This window comes from Ochotona curzoniae, unplaced genomic scaffold (assembly GCF_017591425.1).
Source record: "Ochotona curzoniae isolate NIBS_2020 unplaced genomic scaffold, NIBS_Ocur_1.0 scaffold_4683, whole genome shotgun sequence".
Classification (NCBI taxonomy): domain Eukaryota; kingdom Metazoa; phylum Chordata; class Mammalia; order Lagomorpha; family Ochotonidae; genus Ochotona; species Ochotona curzoniae.
The window spans coordinates 8,377,705-8,394,720 of NW_024467121.1; the positions used below are offsets into that span (position 1 = coordinate 8,377,705).

Genomic DNA, 17,016 nt, shown 5'->3' on the forward strand with positions numbered 1-17,016 from the left:
GCTGCAGCTGTGGGCGCTGGTAGGAAGCGTGGAGGAGCAAGCGGGTGATCTCAGCACCCCCTGGTGCGCCTTCTGGCTGCCGCGAGCCCCCTGTGAACCGTTGCCGGAAGCCCAGGCCTGCAGGGAGCCTGAGCTTTTCCCTCTTTCTGCCCTGCTGTCCTTGGTGGCCCGTCCATCTGATGCGCCGTTGAAGGGTGGATGGGAAAGCTGCATGGGGAGGGGTGAGTGGTCCCAGGTTCCCACTCTTGGATCACTGACTGGCAAAGTGTGGAGGACCCAAGAGAGGACAGGCCAAGCCTCCAGGTGTTTCTCCTACAATACATGTGTTAACGTTTACAGATGCTCTGCCAGCAGTAAAGTTGGCTTCAGGTGGGCAAGTAATGGCAATTCTTCACTTGGAGGCACCTGCAGAGGTTTGTTACTTCGGAGGGAAGCCAGTCCCGAGATGGATAGGAAGCAGTAATCCGGAACCTTGGTCCACGTGGGAACATTTGAAACTAGAAGGAAAAGGGAACACGTGAGTCCCGCTTCTTCCTGAAGAATAGGCGGGCCCAGGGCGTGTAGCCCCTGCGCAGTGACCACAGGGAATGTGGGAGGCGGTGCACGCAGCATGGAGTGGTCGCCAGTACCGAGCGGCAGCATGGGGACAGCTGCAGCGTTAGCGCGTCCTCAGGCTGTCCAGATGGCAGCAAGGAAGTCGCGGCAACGCTCAGCTGAGACGCGGAATTGTGGGCTTACTGGGGTGGCGAAAGCTGGTGCTGTGGCGGCCAAACATGGGGCAAGGCCTGGTGCAGAGAAAGGAGGTACAGCAGTGGGGAAGTCTGGGGCCGGAGCAAACATGGGTGCTGTGGGGCTGGCGTGGGGAGCGCCAGGGTAACTGAGTTTACCCCTGAGGCCCCAGGCCTAGCTCCGTGGAGGTAAGTGGCAGCGCCTGCCAGCAGCGAGCCCATTCAGACCCCATCTTAGGTTCCTTAGTGTGAGGAAACAAGGTGGCTCATGTCAGAAGCTGGTGTCTGTGCTTGTAAAGAGACATGGACAGGGAACAGATGCAGAACATACTCCTCTTGCAGTTGGGAGACTAAGGGTGATAAGCTTAGAGGGAAACCCTGGGGAAGAATGAGGACCCCTGGACAGGAAACGCTTGGCAGTTAAGAACTGAGAACAGGTGGTTGGTGTATGCCCCCATCTCAACACAGGAAGGGGAAGAAGGATGTTACAGAAGGCGCAGGGGACTTGGAAGAGCTGTAACGGGGCTGCATGGGATTGTGAGTGGAACTCGAGAGGGATCTGTGTTGGACCAGGGACAGGGCCTGGGGAAGACGCTTAGGAACAATGAGGGAAAGATGATTTGGGGGTTGAGAGCAGGGTTCCTTAGGGAACCTTGAGAAAGGTCTCCAGGATACTGGGAACAGAAAGGGGACTTGAGAGAAAACGGGGTTAATAAAGCTTTTGAGAAAATGGAGAATTTGACTTTGGGTGAGAAGGAAATATTCTGAGGCTTGTGTTTGCCTTGTAGAAGGCTGAATCGGGACAGAACTTTGTTGCTGGTTGAGAGTGTATTGGCTTTAGAAGAGACGTCTGTTATGTGCCAAATTTTTAAAAATTTTTTATGGTAATGCCAGAAGCAATGTGAGGGTACTTGAAAAAGTTTGTGTTAAGAAAGAATTGTAAATCTGTTCTGATATGACTTTTTAAACTTTATTCCTATTGGAAAAGCAGATTTACAAGGAGTGACAAAGACCTTCCATCTGCTGTTTCACTCACCAGGTGGTCCCTGCCATCTACCTGGAGGACCGTGATGGGGTTCCTAGCTCCCAGCTCCAGCCTGCCACCCACCTGGCTGCCATGACCATTTTGGAGTACGAAGCAACTCTCTCTCTGCCTCCATATTTGCTCCTCTACCTTTCAAATAAGAAAACTAGATAATTTTTTTTAAAAAAATTTAGACATCTTGTGTTCAATTTCCTTCTATTAATTCTACAGTTATTCTCATCAGAAAGCCAAGCCAGGGGGAAAGAAATTGGAGAAACTAGTGATTATTATCCAGTAATTTTCAAAGGTCCAACCTAGAGTGAATAACATGAAATCCTCGAAAGCAATGGATATTCGTGTGTGTGCGTGTATTTGAACGATTCACAGAGAGGGGAAAGAGATGGAAAGATCCTCCATGCTCTGATTCACTCCCCCAGATGGCTGCAGCAGATCGTCCTGGGCCAGTGTGCCTCAGGGCTACAGCTGAGTCATTTCATTTCTCTGATGTACATCTCTCACAGGTGCCTGTGCTGAGGCAGACCTGGGGAAGCAGATAGGAGAAAGTCATGTGCTCTGGTAAATGTGACTGACCTCAAAAGGAGGAGGTCATTTCAGCGCAGCTGGGAACCAAAGCAGGGTAAGAAAAGCATGTGTTGATTTCAGAAGCATCAGGAGACATTGTGGGACGCCTAAAACCAGTATGTTCTTAAAAAAACCGCTCTCTCACTCATATAAGTAAGCAGATCTTTAGAAAAGCAAGCATCCTCAACATGACAGGCAGGATGGGAGAGAAGCTTCTTCCCACTGAATTTATGCACCTGGACAAAGATTGTCCACAAGATGACCGAGGGGGGCAGCAGTGCCCAGAATGCAAGGATGTGGCCGCAAACCAGCCCCAGCTTCCAGAGCTTCAGCCTCAGAGCTGCTCTTACTGAAAGATGCCCCCTACTAAGTGTGGGCGTGGAGGAAATAATTGATGCTACACAAGGGCTGGGACTGTCCATCTTGACAGTAAACAATGTGCTCTAGGTCTGGCCAGGCTATGATAAAGCGATCTTAGCAGTGCAAATGATTTCACTGCAATTCACCTGAACTTTAAACAGAGAAAGGTCTATGCCAGCACATGTTCCCATTTTCACCCGGGCTTCACAGGCCAGTGTCATTGGTGTATTATCAGGTAGAGTCATCTCAGTAGAGGGGCACTTCCTGCTAGAAAGCAGAGCATCTCAGGCAGGACTGCTGTAAAAACAATATATATAGTTTATTTCAAAGGCAGAGTGACAAGAGAATGAGAGACAAGGATAGGAGGGTGAGGGATGGGAGAAGAATGGAAGGGAAAGACCTTCCATGCGCTGGCTCACTCCCCCAGATGGCTGCAGGGGCCATGATTGAGCCGTGCTGGAAGCCTGGAGCCTTCATGGGAAAGGTTGGTAGCACAGACCTTGGAAAGGTCTCTTTCTCAGATGCTCTAATCATCATCTGGGTTCTCATTCTGTCTGCTGACTCATCTCCCAGTTGGTGCTGCTTTTATTCTTCAGACATGCAGCTCTCACCCTGCTGTCCTCACGTCCTCACATTCTCCTTCTGTCTTCTGTGTGTGGGTTCTGCTGGACTAGCTGGGAGGTCTCAGGATAAATTTCCAGAGTCCTCACATGGTCAGTGATTTCTCCTTGTTCTGACCAGATGCCCTAGTCTCTGCTGTGTCCCAAGGTGAGAGTGCTTCAACCCAGCTGATCCACCTCCTGGATTCCAGGTGTGCTCCCAGTGCCTGCAGGTGAAGACACCTGTACAGAATTCATCAATGTTTGACTGAAGGTTGCTGCACCTTTCTATGCAGCATTAAGTACCATTTCCCAGCATGCTGTCAGAATCTTGATTTGAGCTGGTCACACTCTGCATTGAATAGATGCTACTTCCATACTAGTTTAGGATTGACAGATAATGTGAGCAGGTGGTGCAGAGAAGCCTCACTTACCTCCCATCCCACACCCCAGCATACAATTTCCCTTACTGGTATGTTGCCTTACTGTGATATATTTTATCATGATTGCTGAACCAGTCTGGATACATCACTGTTAACTAGTTGACAGTTTTCCCTAAGGTTCTTTGTGGAACACTCATGTGAGTTTTGACAACTCTGTCAGGAATCACTATAGATCCAAAGAATCCCTCTGCTTGTCAATTTGTCCCTCTGACCCCCTTCACCTTTGTCAACTCCTCGTCTTCTTGCTTTCTGGATAGTTTGGATTTTTCTTGAGTGACATATTGGTGGAATCACACAGTGTATCTGTCAACTTTTAGTCTCTTTCTAGAATTACATAGTTAAAGTAGTTCCCTCATGTCTTTTCCTAAGTTGATAGTTCATTGCTTTTTTTCCCCCTCTGCATATTGTAGGTATGGTTATACCAGGGATGCTGTTTATTCACTATGTAAAGAACGTCTGGGTTACTTCCAGTTCTTGACAGTTATAAAAACAAGTCTAAAGTGACTTGCGTGCTGGTTTCTGAGTGAACATAAAGCCCCATTGTTAAGCACCTGCGAGTCTTCCAGCACACTTTATTTCCCACTGGCAGTGACTGACCATTGCTGTACTGCATCCTTGATAGTACTTCGTAGTATCAGCACTTTGGATTTTAGACATTCTCATGGGTAGGTACTAGTTTCTTGTTTTAATCTGCAAGTTCCTGAGGACAGATGGTTTGAATGTTTTTTTTAGTATGGTTGATTACCATTTATGTGTGTGGCTTTTTGGGGGGGGTGAGATGTGCCAATCTTGTCCATTTATTATCAGATTCTCTGTTTTAATATTGACTATTATTCTTTGTTTATCTTTGCTTATCAGGACTTGATCAGATCTCTGTTTCCCCCAGAACTTTTTCCAAAGTGATTACTTTGCTTCTTAAGAAAAACCAGATTGATTTGAAAGACCTCCACAGATGGAGAGGCAGAGAGAAATCTTTCTTTTGCTTGTTCACTCCCCAGATAGCCACACTGGTCTCAGCTGAGCGAGGCCAAAAGTCACATATTAGGAGCTTCATCCAGGTCTCCCATGTGGGTAAAATGGACCAAGCACTAGGGCCATCTTCCACTGCTCTTCCTGGGCCATTAACAGGGAGGTAGAGTGGAGCACCAGGGACCCACGCTGTACCCATCTGTGGTGCTGGAATCACATGCAATGGTTTTACAATGATGCCAAAACACTTTCAACTGATTCACTCGCCAAATGCTGTCACTCCTTGACCTAAAGCCGAGCCAGTAGTTTCTTCCATGTCACCTTCATACATGCACAGTCCATGGACTTGGGTCATACTCCTGTACTCTCCTAGACACATTAGCAGGGAACAGATGGGATTCAGACTGACACCCATATGAGATGCTGGCTCTGGCAGTGGATTCATCAGCTAAACCCCAACACTGGTCCCAAAACTCTTCTACGTCCTAGTTAAAATTAATTCAAGGAATTGATTCTTTTTGTAAATGTTGTGACTGAGTTGGTACTATATGTGCTTTCTCAGTAAGATTGTTATTGGTATGTAAAAATAGAATTGCTTTTATGGGTTGGGTTTGTATCCTGCAATTCTACTGCTCTGGCCATCAGTTCTGATAGCCTTGGGGGAATCTTTAGGTTGGTCTCTCCATGGAATCATGCCAACTGCAAGCAGAGGTCATTTGGCTTGATGCTTCCTATTTGCATGACTTTGATTTGCTTGCCTTGCCTCATTGCTCTGGCTGGAACTTCCAGTACAACATGAAATAAGAGCAGTTCGTGTGTTCTCTGTCATCTTTGGTCATCCTTGTCTGGTTAAAGATATCAAAGATATGAAAGATATGAATGTTCCCCACTTTTATATTACATTCGCCATGGGTTCATCGTGTAAATCCTTTATTATGTTGAGCAAGTTCCTTCTTAATAATTGCACTCCATTGCTGAGTCCTGGATGGGTTTTTTGTATCATTAGGTGCTTTTCTATGACTATTATAATAATTAGAGTTTGTATCTCCTTCTTTCTGTTGAAGTAATTTGTTATTGACCTGGGTTCGTTGAACCTTTCTTGCAACATTGATATAAATCCCACTCAATCAGGGTGAATGATGTTTTTGATGTGTTGCTGAATTCCATTTGCTGGAATTTGGCCAAGAATTTTTGTTTAGAGATATTGTACAGTTTTTGATTCGGAGTGCATCCTTATATGTTCTAAGAATCAAGGGTATGCTAGTCTTGAAGAATGAATTTGGAAGGATTCTCTCCCTTTCATATTGAGGAATAGAGCAACATTGGTGTTTGTTTTCTTAAACATTTTAGTAGAAGCTAGCAATGTAGTCTGCATTTATTTTTATAGGCTTTTTATTCCTCAGTCAGTCTTCTAACATGTTATTGGTCTGTTCAAGTTTTCTGTGCCCATGTGGTTCAACTTGGTTATGTTACAGGCATACAGGAATTTGGACATTTTATGTTTATTGTCCCATAGGTATATGTGATTGTTCTGAATAGTTGCTGATGAGCCACTGTATATCAGTTATGTCTGTTGTAGGATCTTCTCTTCCATCCCTAATTCTGCTCATTGGAGACTTCTCTAATATTCCTTAATTAGTTTACTTCAGGATGCATTGGGCTTTGTTTCCCCATTTCCAAAAGTGAGTTCATTTGAGCTTTTTTGTTTCAGATATTGGGGGTTTTAATCTTTCTTTATACAACTAACTTTGGATTGTATTTGTTCTCTCTTTTCTTAGATTCCTTTATTTATTTGAAATACAGCAAAAATAAAAACAAAAAACTTCCATCCACTGGTTTACTCCCCAAATGGCCGCTACAGCTAGAGTTGGGTGGCTGAAAGCTTTGAATTAGAAGATTCTTCCAAGTCTCCAATTTGGGTGCAGTGGCCCAAGTTTGGGATCATCCTTGCTGCATTTTAAGGCCATTAATAGGAAGCTGGATAGGAAGGACAGCACCCAGGATTAGAAGGCATCTGAAATGCCAATGTTGTGGATGGAGACTAGCTTGCTGTGCCACTGTACTGGCCCCTGATTTCTTATTCTTACCTTACATCTTTGAGATACATTGTTAGATTCTTTGTTTCATATCTCCATATTTCTTTTTTTATATAGGTGCCCTTTGCTATAAAGTAGCCTCTTACAACTGTTTTTGCTGGCTGCCACAGCTTTGAGATGTTGCGTTTCCATTTTCATTAGTTTCCAGGAAGTGAGTTCTTTTTGTCTGACTGGTATATTTTCAAAAGTCTTGTCTTTGAGTGTAAATACTTTCTTTTCCCCCTTTTAATCAGTGTGTATTGAAGGTTTCTAATTTTTGCTTGACTCACTTCATGATGACTAAGGTTTCTTTTCAGAAACCCAGTGAGGAACACTATGGCAGTTTAGATAGAATGAGATATGTCTCCTTGGAGGAGAAGCTCTGAAGTCTGGGGGTTTTGTTTTTGTTTTATTTTCTAGACATATGTTTTAATCTATAGGTAAGGTTGGGTGACTTCCTGACAGCCCTGGAGAAAGTAAAACTAGTTGGAAACTAATGCAGCCTAAAGGTTTTTAAGCACAGGGAGGCACTGAGGCTGGGAATGAGCTTGGGCAGGTGTTCAGGGTCAGCACAGGGTACACTGCTCCCTGATGGATGAGTGGCTGCTTCCCTACTGTGGCGTCCTTAAATCCAGGCAGGAGGCCTTGTGTTTCAGCCAATAGTAGCCTAGGCAACTGGAAGGCAGGGGCTCCTAAGATTCCATGACACCCCCCTCCTTCTAATTGTGTTATTGGTACAGCCAATAGCTACTTGGCAAGCAGGCCTTCGTGTGCTCACTGGTGTCAGTGACCAAGCTGGAAGTAGTTGCTTCAGAGCTGAGATCTCAGTACCTAACACTGATGAGATAGTGATTGAAGATTGACTTTCTGTGGGGTGTTTCCTAACAGTAAGTTTAGATATTTGGGGATTTTTTTGTCATCACTCTGCCCTAATGAAAGCTGCTGAATGTTACTTGTTTGAACTTATTTGGCCCTTGGGTTTCTTCCCCTAAGTCTCTGGATCTACCTCTCCTGCCAGAAACATCAGGATGGCAGTGCCGCTTAGTCCTTTGTATGACCCAACCAGTGAAATGAGCATGGTAGCCATCAACCAGGCAGTACTGTCCCAGCTGCAGAAGAATCAACAGGAATTGCAAGACCTCAAGGACATCATTCTTCATCTTGCTGTTGGCATCCGCCAAGGGGAACACAGTGAGTCCTGGAGATCTTCCCAGTGATGACTGACTCGAGTTTGCTCCCTGAGAAATGAAATGCTTTATAGAGTTGATAAATGTCTCTTCCTGACCTCAAGAGAAATTCCATTGCTACCATACACTGAGAAAGGTGGAAATTAGTGTATTTTTAAACTTAATTTTTAAACTTCTATAAAATGAGATACATTTTTCACAATGCAGATTTGGTCTTCTCCCCCTCCTGCTCCCTCCCTATTTCTCCTCTTATTACTATCTCCCAAATTGCTACAAAAGTTTACTCATTTGCTTCAAAGTAACAAGCTTAACTTGCCAGTGTGTAAAGGTATCATGGCATAACAGGTTGGTAAAAGGAAAAACTAACATATACAGGGCTAGGGGGAAGTAGCCTAGCGGCTAAAAGTCCCTGCCTTGCACATGCCAGGATACAATATGGGTGCTGATTCTAATCCCAGTGGTCCCGCTTCCCATCTAGCTTCCTGCTTGTGGCCTGGGAAAGCAGTTGAGGACAGCCCAAAGCCTTGGGACCCTGCGACCCTGCACCTATGTGGGAGACCCAGAAGAGGCTCTAGGCTTTGGATTGGCACAGCACTGGCCGTTGAGGCCACTTGGAGAGTGAATCAGTGGATGGAGAATCTTCCTCTCTCTCCTCCTCTCTGTATATCTGACTTTCCAATAAAAAATAATAGTAACATATAGAAAAATAAGCTAAAATAACAGAAACCTTATGCCTCAGGAGTATAGACTCATGAATATAGTGACATGCTGCTTACAGCTGCTGATTCCCAGTATGCCAACCTCACTGACAAAGAGTATGCTTCTGGTGCTGTGTGTATCATACAGATCACAGATCATAGAGAACATGATATTCACAAAGCATATGGTTTGCAGCTGGGTCCATTTTGTTAACAGATAAGATTTCATTCTTCATTATGGTTGAGTAGCACTCCATAGTGTGTGTGTACCACATTTTCTTTTTTATATTTTTTATAGTTATTTTCCCTGATGATGAAATCCATTGGTATGAATATATTTTTTCTTCCAGGGCTTTTGAATGGAGTCTGCTTTATACCCTTCTCTCTAGCTGGTGTTTTAAGTCTTAGGAAATTTTCCAACCAGGAAAGCTTGAACTTCTCAGCACAAGGGAACCATGAGCCTCTTGTGCTAGCAGAGCTTTCTTTTTTCTAACCATACAGAAATCATTACTTCCTAGGGCCTGGGTGGTGTCATAATGGGCTATTCCTCTACTTGCAGCACCATTATCCCATATGGGTGTCAGTTTGTGTCCTAGTGGCACCACTTTTAATTCCCTGTTTATGACCTGGGACAGCACAGGAGGATGGCTTAAGTCCTTGAGCAGGGCCCTGTTCATCACATGGAAGAAACTGGAAGAAACTCCCAGCTCCTGGCTTCAGATTGGCCCAGTTCTAGCCATAACAGCCATTAAGGGAATAAGCCAGTGTATGGAAGATATCTCTCTGTGTGTCTCCATCTCTGTCTTTCAAAGGAAAATAATCTTTGTTTAAAAAGTCACTGTTTCCTGCCCCACACCCAGGATGTGACTTCAACAGTTGCAAAGTATTGGAATTGCACTGCTGTGATTCAGTCACAGTTCAGGGAAGGGAATCATCGCTGACCCTCAGAACTCTGCGCCTTCCTAAGCTAGGGCTTGTTGAGGAAGTACTTCCATGGAGCTGGGTAGTGTGGTTTCTCCTCCCTGAACAGCGGCCTCAGCAGCATGGCCAGCTGTCCACTGAAGCAGGCATGTCTCTGTCAGGCTCACATTGGGAAGAATGCCAAGCCATGATTGAGTCTAAACTGAGGGAGATGCCAACAGCTGGAGAGCCACAGTGTGAGATGCCGGTGCCTACTGAGTTCACGTAAGGGGACTTTGTGCAGGGTGCCTGGTGGCTTAAGAGACATATGTCTGGGATGGGACAGCTCAACTGGGACATTATCAGTATCATGAAGGTCCTTCTTCCTTACATTTTCTCTCTTCCTCCCCCTCCTTAGGGAACTGCATGTCAAAGGTGCAGATCATACCCAAGAGTCGGATCAGGAGTCAGGGGCAGAGTCACAGACTTGTCACCTACCCAACCAATGTCCTCAAGACCTCATCCAGTGTGATCCTGAGAGTTTCCATGGACTAAGATTCCCAGAGCCCTTGGTGGTACAGGCCAGGACGGAAAGGCATCTTGTCTGCAGGATTAGTACTGGTGAGGCAACCATAGGAAAGTCTCCATTTTCTTTAGATCCCAGGTCCCTGTAGGGGACATGTTTCCAGCAGCAGCCCATTTCCACAGACTATTTGTGGTCATGACATGATCAGATTTGCCTGGGGTGGAAAAAAATGGGGAGCAATGTGTAGACATGAATTTTCCAATATTCCAAAGCTCTGCCTGTCTCTGGTGTCAGAGGCCTTTGCAGCAGGAGGTGGCACCCACAGTTTCAAAGAACAGCAAGGAGGGTGTGACAGGAGGCAGCTTGTTAGAAGAAAAAGAGCCCCGGGCTGAGAAGACCCATCTCTATCTTCAGCACTGTTCTCTCAGACAGCGGGTAGAAAATTGATCTTTTCTGGATTTCCTGCACTAGACAATGGGTCCACTAGCTTGTAACCTGGTAGTTGTGGTAGGACAGTGGCACAGGCATTTTACATAGGATAGAGCCATTTGCCATGTGGCATTGGAACAGGCACTTGAGATAGAACTTGTCCCTCGAGGTTCCAGGTTTGGCCAATGCAATGGGCATTTTGGCCGCAACACTGTCGAAGACATGACCCATGCTACTTCATTTGCAGTCGAAGACTCCTCCAGATATCAGCAGGACAAAGAACCTAACAAGGACTTGGTGGCCTCTGCAGACAGGGTGGAGGCCCACCCCAGGTGAGTCTGCACATGCCACAGTGGCCACCATCCAGCCATGTACCGTGGCTTTCCCTGGATCTAGGGTCTCAGGGAAGGTGGACTCTCAAGGACCACAGAGCCCACGGACTCAGTCCTGCTACTCGAGCACATCCAGCGTCTTAGCCCCATCCTGCCCTCTCTCCCAGCACTGTTCCCTGGAAACTCTCAGCGGGTGTGGTGACAGGCCTCCAGGGACTTTGGTCTCCAGGCCCCAATCAGGGTCCTGTCCCAGGACGCACCTGCCCTCATAGCCTTTGTGTAATCTGTGTTTCTCCATCTCCACCAGGCAGGCACTAACTCCCCTGTCCTTGCAAAGCCTCACAATGTCCCCATGAGCGGAAGACAGCCATTTGTTGAGTTTCAGCAGGTGGACTCTTTTCATGGTGGGCTTAGGAGGGAGGTTGGTCTCGGGGTGGTATCTGGTGACTGTGGGAGGGACTTGAGGGGAATATTGTGTATCTAAATCCAGGACACCCCTTTGCCTTACACACTTCCATCTCTTCCCTCCCCAGCAGCCTGACTCTACAATACTTGAGCAAGATTGAAGCCTGCCCATGCTGGCTTATCCTGGACTGCTGGGTCCTGTTCATGGTCCCTGAGGATCTCTTGCTGGGAATGCCCTGGGCCTATGCCTGGGTTCCAGACCAGGGGCTCCAAGGGACCTTCCACTGGCTGGAGGCTGTTGAAGGTAAGTTTCTGGTGTGCCAACCCTGCCAACCCTATTTGCCTCAGGCATCTTTACAGACACTGGCCCCATAGACCCTGCACACTATTCCCAGTGGCCACATGTGGCTAGCCCAGGGTGGGAGAAGGTAACAGTTCTGCCCTCATATTTTCATGCCTTCCATGGATGGCCAGGCAGCCATGGATTCATCTGGGCACTGTGGGAGTCTCCCTGCAGCTGTGTCTGCCCAGTTGCCCTGGGTCATAACGGCACTTGCACACCTGCAAGGCCAGATGTGTGTTGTGTGGGCCCAAATGGTCAGGTCCAGCATCTGTGGCTCTGAGCTGTCCTGAGCCCCGTGCCCCCGAGTACCAGGGCCAGGAGCATAGCCCCAATGGCCCATGTATGGTGCAGGTTTGTTCTAGCTTCCATTGCTGACTTGCTGTCCCAAGAGCTCCTCTGGCTGGCCAGTTGGTTGGTAGAGGCCCCTCTCTAGGGCAGCCAGCCTCCCAGCAACAGAGCTGGGACCAAGGATGCTGAGTTCACAGAGCTGATTGGAGGCCCAGGGCCTGGTTGCTGGTGCTTTTGATCCCTAGCTGGGGTGAGGATGGCAGTGTGCTAGCCCAGACAGAAAGTGTGCTCTGCTGGTTGGCAGAGGCTGCCAGAGTGTCCGTGCTGAAAACAGGGAATAGTCTACTGCTGTGTGTTCCCCAGTAGACTCATATCAGTGCTCTGCTGGTTGGCAGAAGCTGCAGGTGTGTCCGTGGAAGGCATGCAACTTTGAGGGATACCGGGAGGGCAGCACCCATACCATCCTTTCCTTGGTGTGGCTTGAGCTTGCCCTGTCTCCATTCATTTGCAGTAAATGGTGCCTCCAGAAAGCAACTGCAAATGGCAGACAACCAGGTGGTGGTGATGTGCAAGGATTGGGTGAAGCCCTGTTGTGGGTAAGTCTGCTCTGGGATGGTGGCTACTACCTGGATGAGGACTTCAATTGTGGGCAAGTGCCAGTGGCCAGTAAAGCTGGGGAAGAGAGCTATGGGATGCCCTGTGTCCAAAAGCTATGGTTGGGCCATCTGCTAATCAGTACTTCTGCCCAGCCCATACCCTACTGTGGTGGCCATCCCAGGACTGGTTCCCTGACCAGAGTTCATGGGCATGGATTGCATTCATCCTAGCCCCTGCCCAGGGGAGCTACAGATGGTGCCAGAGCCTGACCCCTGCCCAGTCCCAGTGTACTCTGCTTCCCCCATCTGCCACTCCGCCTCTGTGAAACCTCAGTAGTGATGGCATGCGCAGGTGGTGGGATGGGTGTTCATAGCAAGGCCAGGTTTCATTGGGGGAGATGTCCTTCCAGACTGCTCCACAGGCCCAGGGCATTAGGGAAAGAATTGTTGCTGGGTGGGAGCAGTGGAGATTTTGTGGGATCTACACCCATGACCGCCTTTCTTAAGCATGCATCTCTTCTCTCCAGCAGGCTGACTTCAGGATACCCATGTGAGCCCTGCATCTGTCTGTGTGCCCCACCCAGTGGTTATGTGTACTGCTGGGTCTCCTTCGTGGCCATGGAGAATATCACTACAAGAATGCCAAGGATCCAAGGCCAGTTCCCAGACCTGAGCCTTGAGGAACCCTTCCGCTTGGCTGATGCCATCGAGGGTGAGTTCCTGCCAGCTGGGCTTGCTCCCCACTTCCAGTTGCACATCAGGGCCCTGCCTGGTCTGGGGGTACAGGCTTATGGACTATCCATCGGAGGCCCCAAGATATTGTTGGAAGCCCTGGTAACTGGAAACGGGGAATAGTCTACTGCTGTGTTTCCCAGTAGATTCATATCACAGCCCAAGAGTACACAGGAAACCCTGTATCCTGGGATCACCACACCCATCACAGGTGTGTGCAGCTTGGCACAGCCCATGCAGTCACTGCAGCCTGCACATACCTCTATGGAAGGGCCCATGTGTTCCTGACCTGTGATGGAGATGCTGAGGCAGGTGGTGACTGGTGTCTTTTCCAGGACAGCCTTGATGAGTCCACAAACCTAGACATTGCCATTGCATCCTGCCATCATCCCACCAATTCCCTTGAGAATAAGACCCATGCCATGCTATCACATGCCCATTTACTCCTATTAAATTGATGTGGTTCCTCACTCACCTATAGCCCAGTGGCCGTACCAGAGCCTTGTGCAAGCCTGGGCAGGCAGATCCAGGACTGCCTTTGGGAGTTCTGCCCATGAGGCTTCCCACCCTCGCCATTGTCATTGATCACTCTAGTGCCATACCTGACTGCATATGTTGCTATGCCTCGGAGGTTTCTCCTAGGGGTTCCAAGTCCAAGTTCCTGACCCTTGGTTGAACCCATGGATGGCTAAATAATGGACTACCCTCCACAGCCTTGGAAGGGTGGCCTCCCACCCACAGCTGGGCTCTGGTTTAGGGCCAAGAGACTGAAGACATACTGTCTGCATATAGACGTTGGCTGCAGGTGGCGTGCAGGGTGCCCAGCTCCCCAGACATGGAAGGAGGGCACGCGGTTTGACAGAGGCAGCAGGCTGGCCCAGGCAGGCAAGTCCTCTCGTGTGAGGCCACTGCCCACCCAGGTGTTGGTCCCTCTGGAGGGCAGAGAGAACCACAGGTGCTCAGACAATGTGCTGGACCTGCTCTGTGGTCATGTCGCTGTGACCTTGGCCCTTGTTTGCAGTATATGATACCTGCGGTGATCAGCAGGACAAAAAACTTGACGAGAACTTGATGGCCTCTGGAGATAGCATGCAGATGGATGCCTGGTAAGTCAGGATGCTTGGTACTGGCTGCCATCCAAGCATGTGGACTCTTGGGTTTGCTGGGCTGCTCTACGTTGGGAGATAGGATTTGTGGGCAAGTGTGCAAAGGAGCCTGGGAGTTAATGGTGATGATTCCATTGGATCAGGGTTCCAACGATCACACCCCGGAGCCCAACACTATTCCTCTCTTGTCTCTGCAGCAGGCTAAGCTTGGACTCAGTACAGCAGCCAGAAGCCTTGTTCTGCCTCACTCCGGCTGTGATATATCATTGGGACCCTACTGAAGCCAATGTGAATGTTGCCTTTGGTCTGCCCTGTCCCTGTGGCTGGGAATGGAACCCGACCATGCATTTGAAGAGGCCATTCCACTGGGCCCACGCCATTGAAGGTGAATCCTCTTGTGGAAAACTTCTGTCAGCACCACTAGGCCTTCCACATCGCTGTTTGACTATGGGTTATGGGCTTGCTGGCCAGCCACCCACATGCAGCAACTCAGGATGCCCAGGACAGGGCAGGTGGGCCCTGTTGGGTGGCAGAGCTGCCAGACCAACTGTGGAAGGTGGTACTTGTTACCAGCCCAGCTGCCTCCCTCCCAGGCTATGCTGCAGCAGAGGGCAGTAGGTAGGCAGGTGGGACCTGGGCTCCCCTTTTTCATCTCCCTGTGACCTTGCCCCCTTTTGCCCACTTTTGCAGCAGCCCACACCTCTGGCACAGAGCTGGGAGAGGAAGAGGAAATGGACTCCTCCAGGGAGGAGGAAGAGGGAGCACTGCCCAGGGAGCTGGCTGAGGCCCACCATGGGTAAGTGTACATGGGCATATTTAGAAGGTACTTAGCTTGTACATCAGGTGAAGGCAGGGCCCGCTGGAGGTGGCGTTGTGTGGGGTTAGGGAGGGTGTGTGAGCTGTTGTTCTCCACATGCCTAGATGAAGGCAACTGAGGCCTGTGCTGGATCCTCCTCTCATCTCCCCACACTATCCTACCCCTATGACACTCTGTCCTGACCAGGGTCCATGCATGTGAGCTGGGCTCATCCTTGTCCACGGCCCCTAGGCCTAAGGAAGTCTGGGCTAGTGGGATCCTGTGGGCATCAGGCTGCCCCCCTAGTACCCTACCCCTTGCTTCCCTGGGTCCCCCTGACCCTTCTTTGTCTCTGTGAAGTCTGCTGTTGACAACAAGGGCATGATTGTGTTCAGTGGGTCTTTGTTGGTGTGCTGTTGCTTGATCTCCATCCTCTGGTAGTGTTAGGGAGACCTGGTGGTACTTACTGTTTCTGCCTTCTTCCCACAGTAACTTCATCCCTTTGTTTCTCCGCAGGTCTCTGCAGCAGCTTTCCATTGATGAACCTCATGTAGCCTGCAATTCCTGGCTCCTGTTGTCCACCAGAATTTTGTCTAAAATGCTGTGGATGATTTACCAAGGTAGGAAGATCAGGGACCTGGAAGGTGTCATGCGTGTGTGGATCACTGTGGTGCAGTGAGTGAATAAGGCCTCCTTCCTCATGTTTGCTGTGGGTCAGGCTGAAGTTCATATTTTTTTAAGTAGTCAGGTGGATGAGAGCTTGGGACAAAGGGCCAGATCTACTCCCTTATCTTGGGTTTCCCAATGTGTGCTGCTGAAAAGCTTATTTTCCCCTTAATTACCATAAAATAATTTGAGGGTTGATCTTTATCCTATTGCTTTTGGATTATAAGACAAGTTTGTTTCCACAGCCTGACTTAGCAGTGCTCAGTAGCCCCTGTTGAGTCTCAGTCACTCTAGGAGTCACAGGAGCTCAGACTGGTCCCATCTTCTGTCACTGGCAACAGAGCCTCCAGACTCTAATTTTTTTCTCTCTCTCCCTTTCAGGTACCAGAAATTCTTTGTGGTAACCATGTCAGAGATATAACCTCGCCATGTCAGAAATGTAACCTCTCTACTTTCCATAATGCCCTATAAAGAAATCTAGTTTCAATAACTGCCTAGACTGGATATTTTTACTACATGATTTTTTCATGTAAAATTGCATTGATATAATCCAGGAACCTGGAATTCCAGGGATTTTTTTTTTTTTGTAAACATAATGCTCTTGTGGCCCAGGGTCAAGCCCTGCAAACTCCTAAATATTATCAGTAGGATGAACATGCCTATTGGGGTGTCTGTTAGGGGCAGTGAAGTACTTGAATAATTGATTATTTGTAACTATATTTCTTTTTTTTTTTTTTAAAAAAGCCAGCCATAAGCAAATCCCACCTGAATACAGGTGAAAGTAGACCCACTAAAGGCACATGGTAAGGAGATGGGTGCATGGTGAACAAGAGAAGGAATGCCATCAAGGTGAAGTTAAACTCTCAAGAAAGAAAGAGTGTCAATAGGAACAGTGTGTGGGAGTCTTTTGGAATCTTAGTGTAGGTATTCATTTGTAGTTCATGGACCTTTCTATGTCTAGTTGACAAAAGCAAAGCAAAGGGTCATTTCCTGCCAGCACATCCACATGGGAATCCCTGGCTTGCCGGGCAGCTGGGCTGTTTTTCTTCTGCTCAGTGCAGGATATTGTACCATAGGACTCTGCTGACACTTCAAGAAGGGGTGGGAGGGGGCCCGAGTGGTAATGCTGCACCTGGAGAAGGCCTCCATGTGGACTGCTGGCAGGTGAGGACCCAGCTTTATGGACCTGGACTGACTCGGTGTTCCAGAGAAGCCTGGAACCCTTGTATTGT

At 48.2% G+C, this 17,016-nt stretch overlaps 1 protein-coding gene across 1 annotated transcript; it reads left to right on the forward strand.

Moving 5' to 3' along the window:
• Positions 1–16,268, forward strand: LOC121148115. Its single transcript, XM_040968134.1, has 13 exons — positions 1–517; positions 7,799–7,971; positions 9,748–9,850; positions 9,984–10,186; positions 10,768–10,852; positions 11,386–11,561; positions 12,400–12,484; positions 13,015–13,196; positions 14,238–14,322; positions 14,520–14,707; positions 15,016–15,118; positions 15,635–15,738; positions 16,166–16,268. Exons 1-13 carry the CDS (start codon positions 381–383, stop codon positions 16,186–16,188), a joined length of 1,647 nt encoding a protein of 548 aa, XP_040824068.1. The 5' UTR covers positions 1–380; the 3' UTR covers positions 16,189–16,268.
• The last annotated feature ends 748 nt before the right edge of the window (positions 16,269–17,016 follow it).

Excerpts from the sequence above, each read along its gene's own strand:
- LOC121148115 (XM_040968134.1), top strand. The coding sequence starts at position 381 with ATGGCAATTCTTCACTTGGAGGCACCTGCAGAGGTTTGTTACTTCGGA. Across the intron at positions 14,708-15,015 it reads CTGGGCCCACGCCATTGAAG|CCCACACCTCTGGCACAGAG; the intron begins GTGAATCCTCTT and ends CTTTTGCAGCAG. Across the intron at positions 15,119-15,634 it reads CTGGCTGAGGCCCACCATGG|GTCTCTGCAGCAGCTTTCCA; the intron begins GTAAGTGTACAT and ends GTTTCTCCGCAG.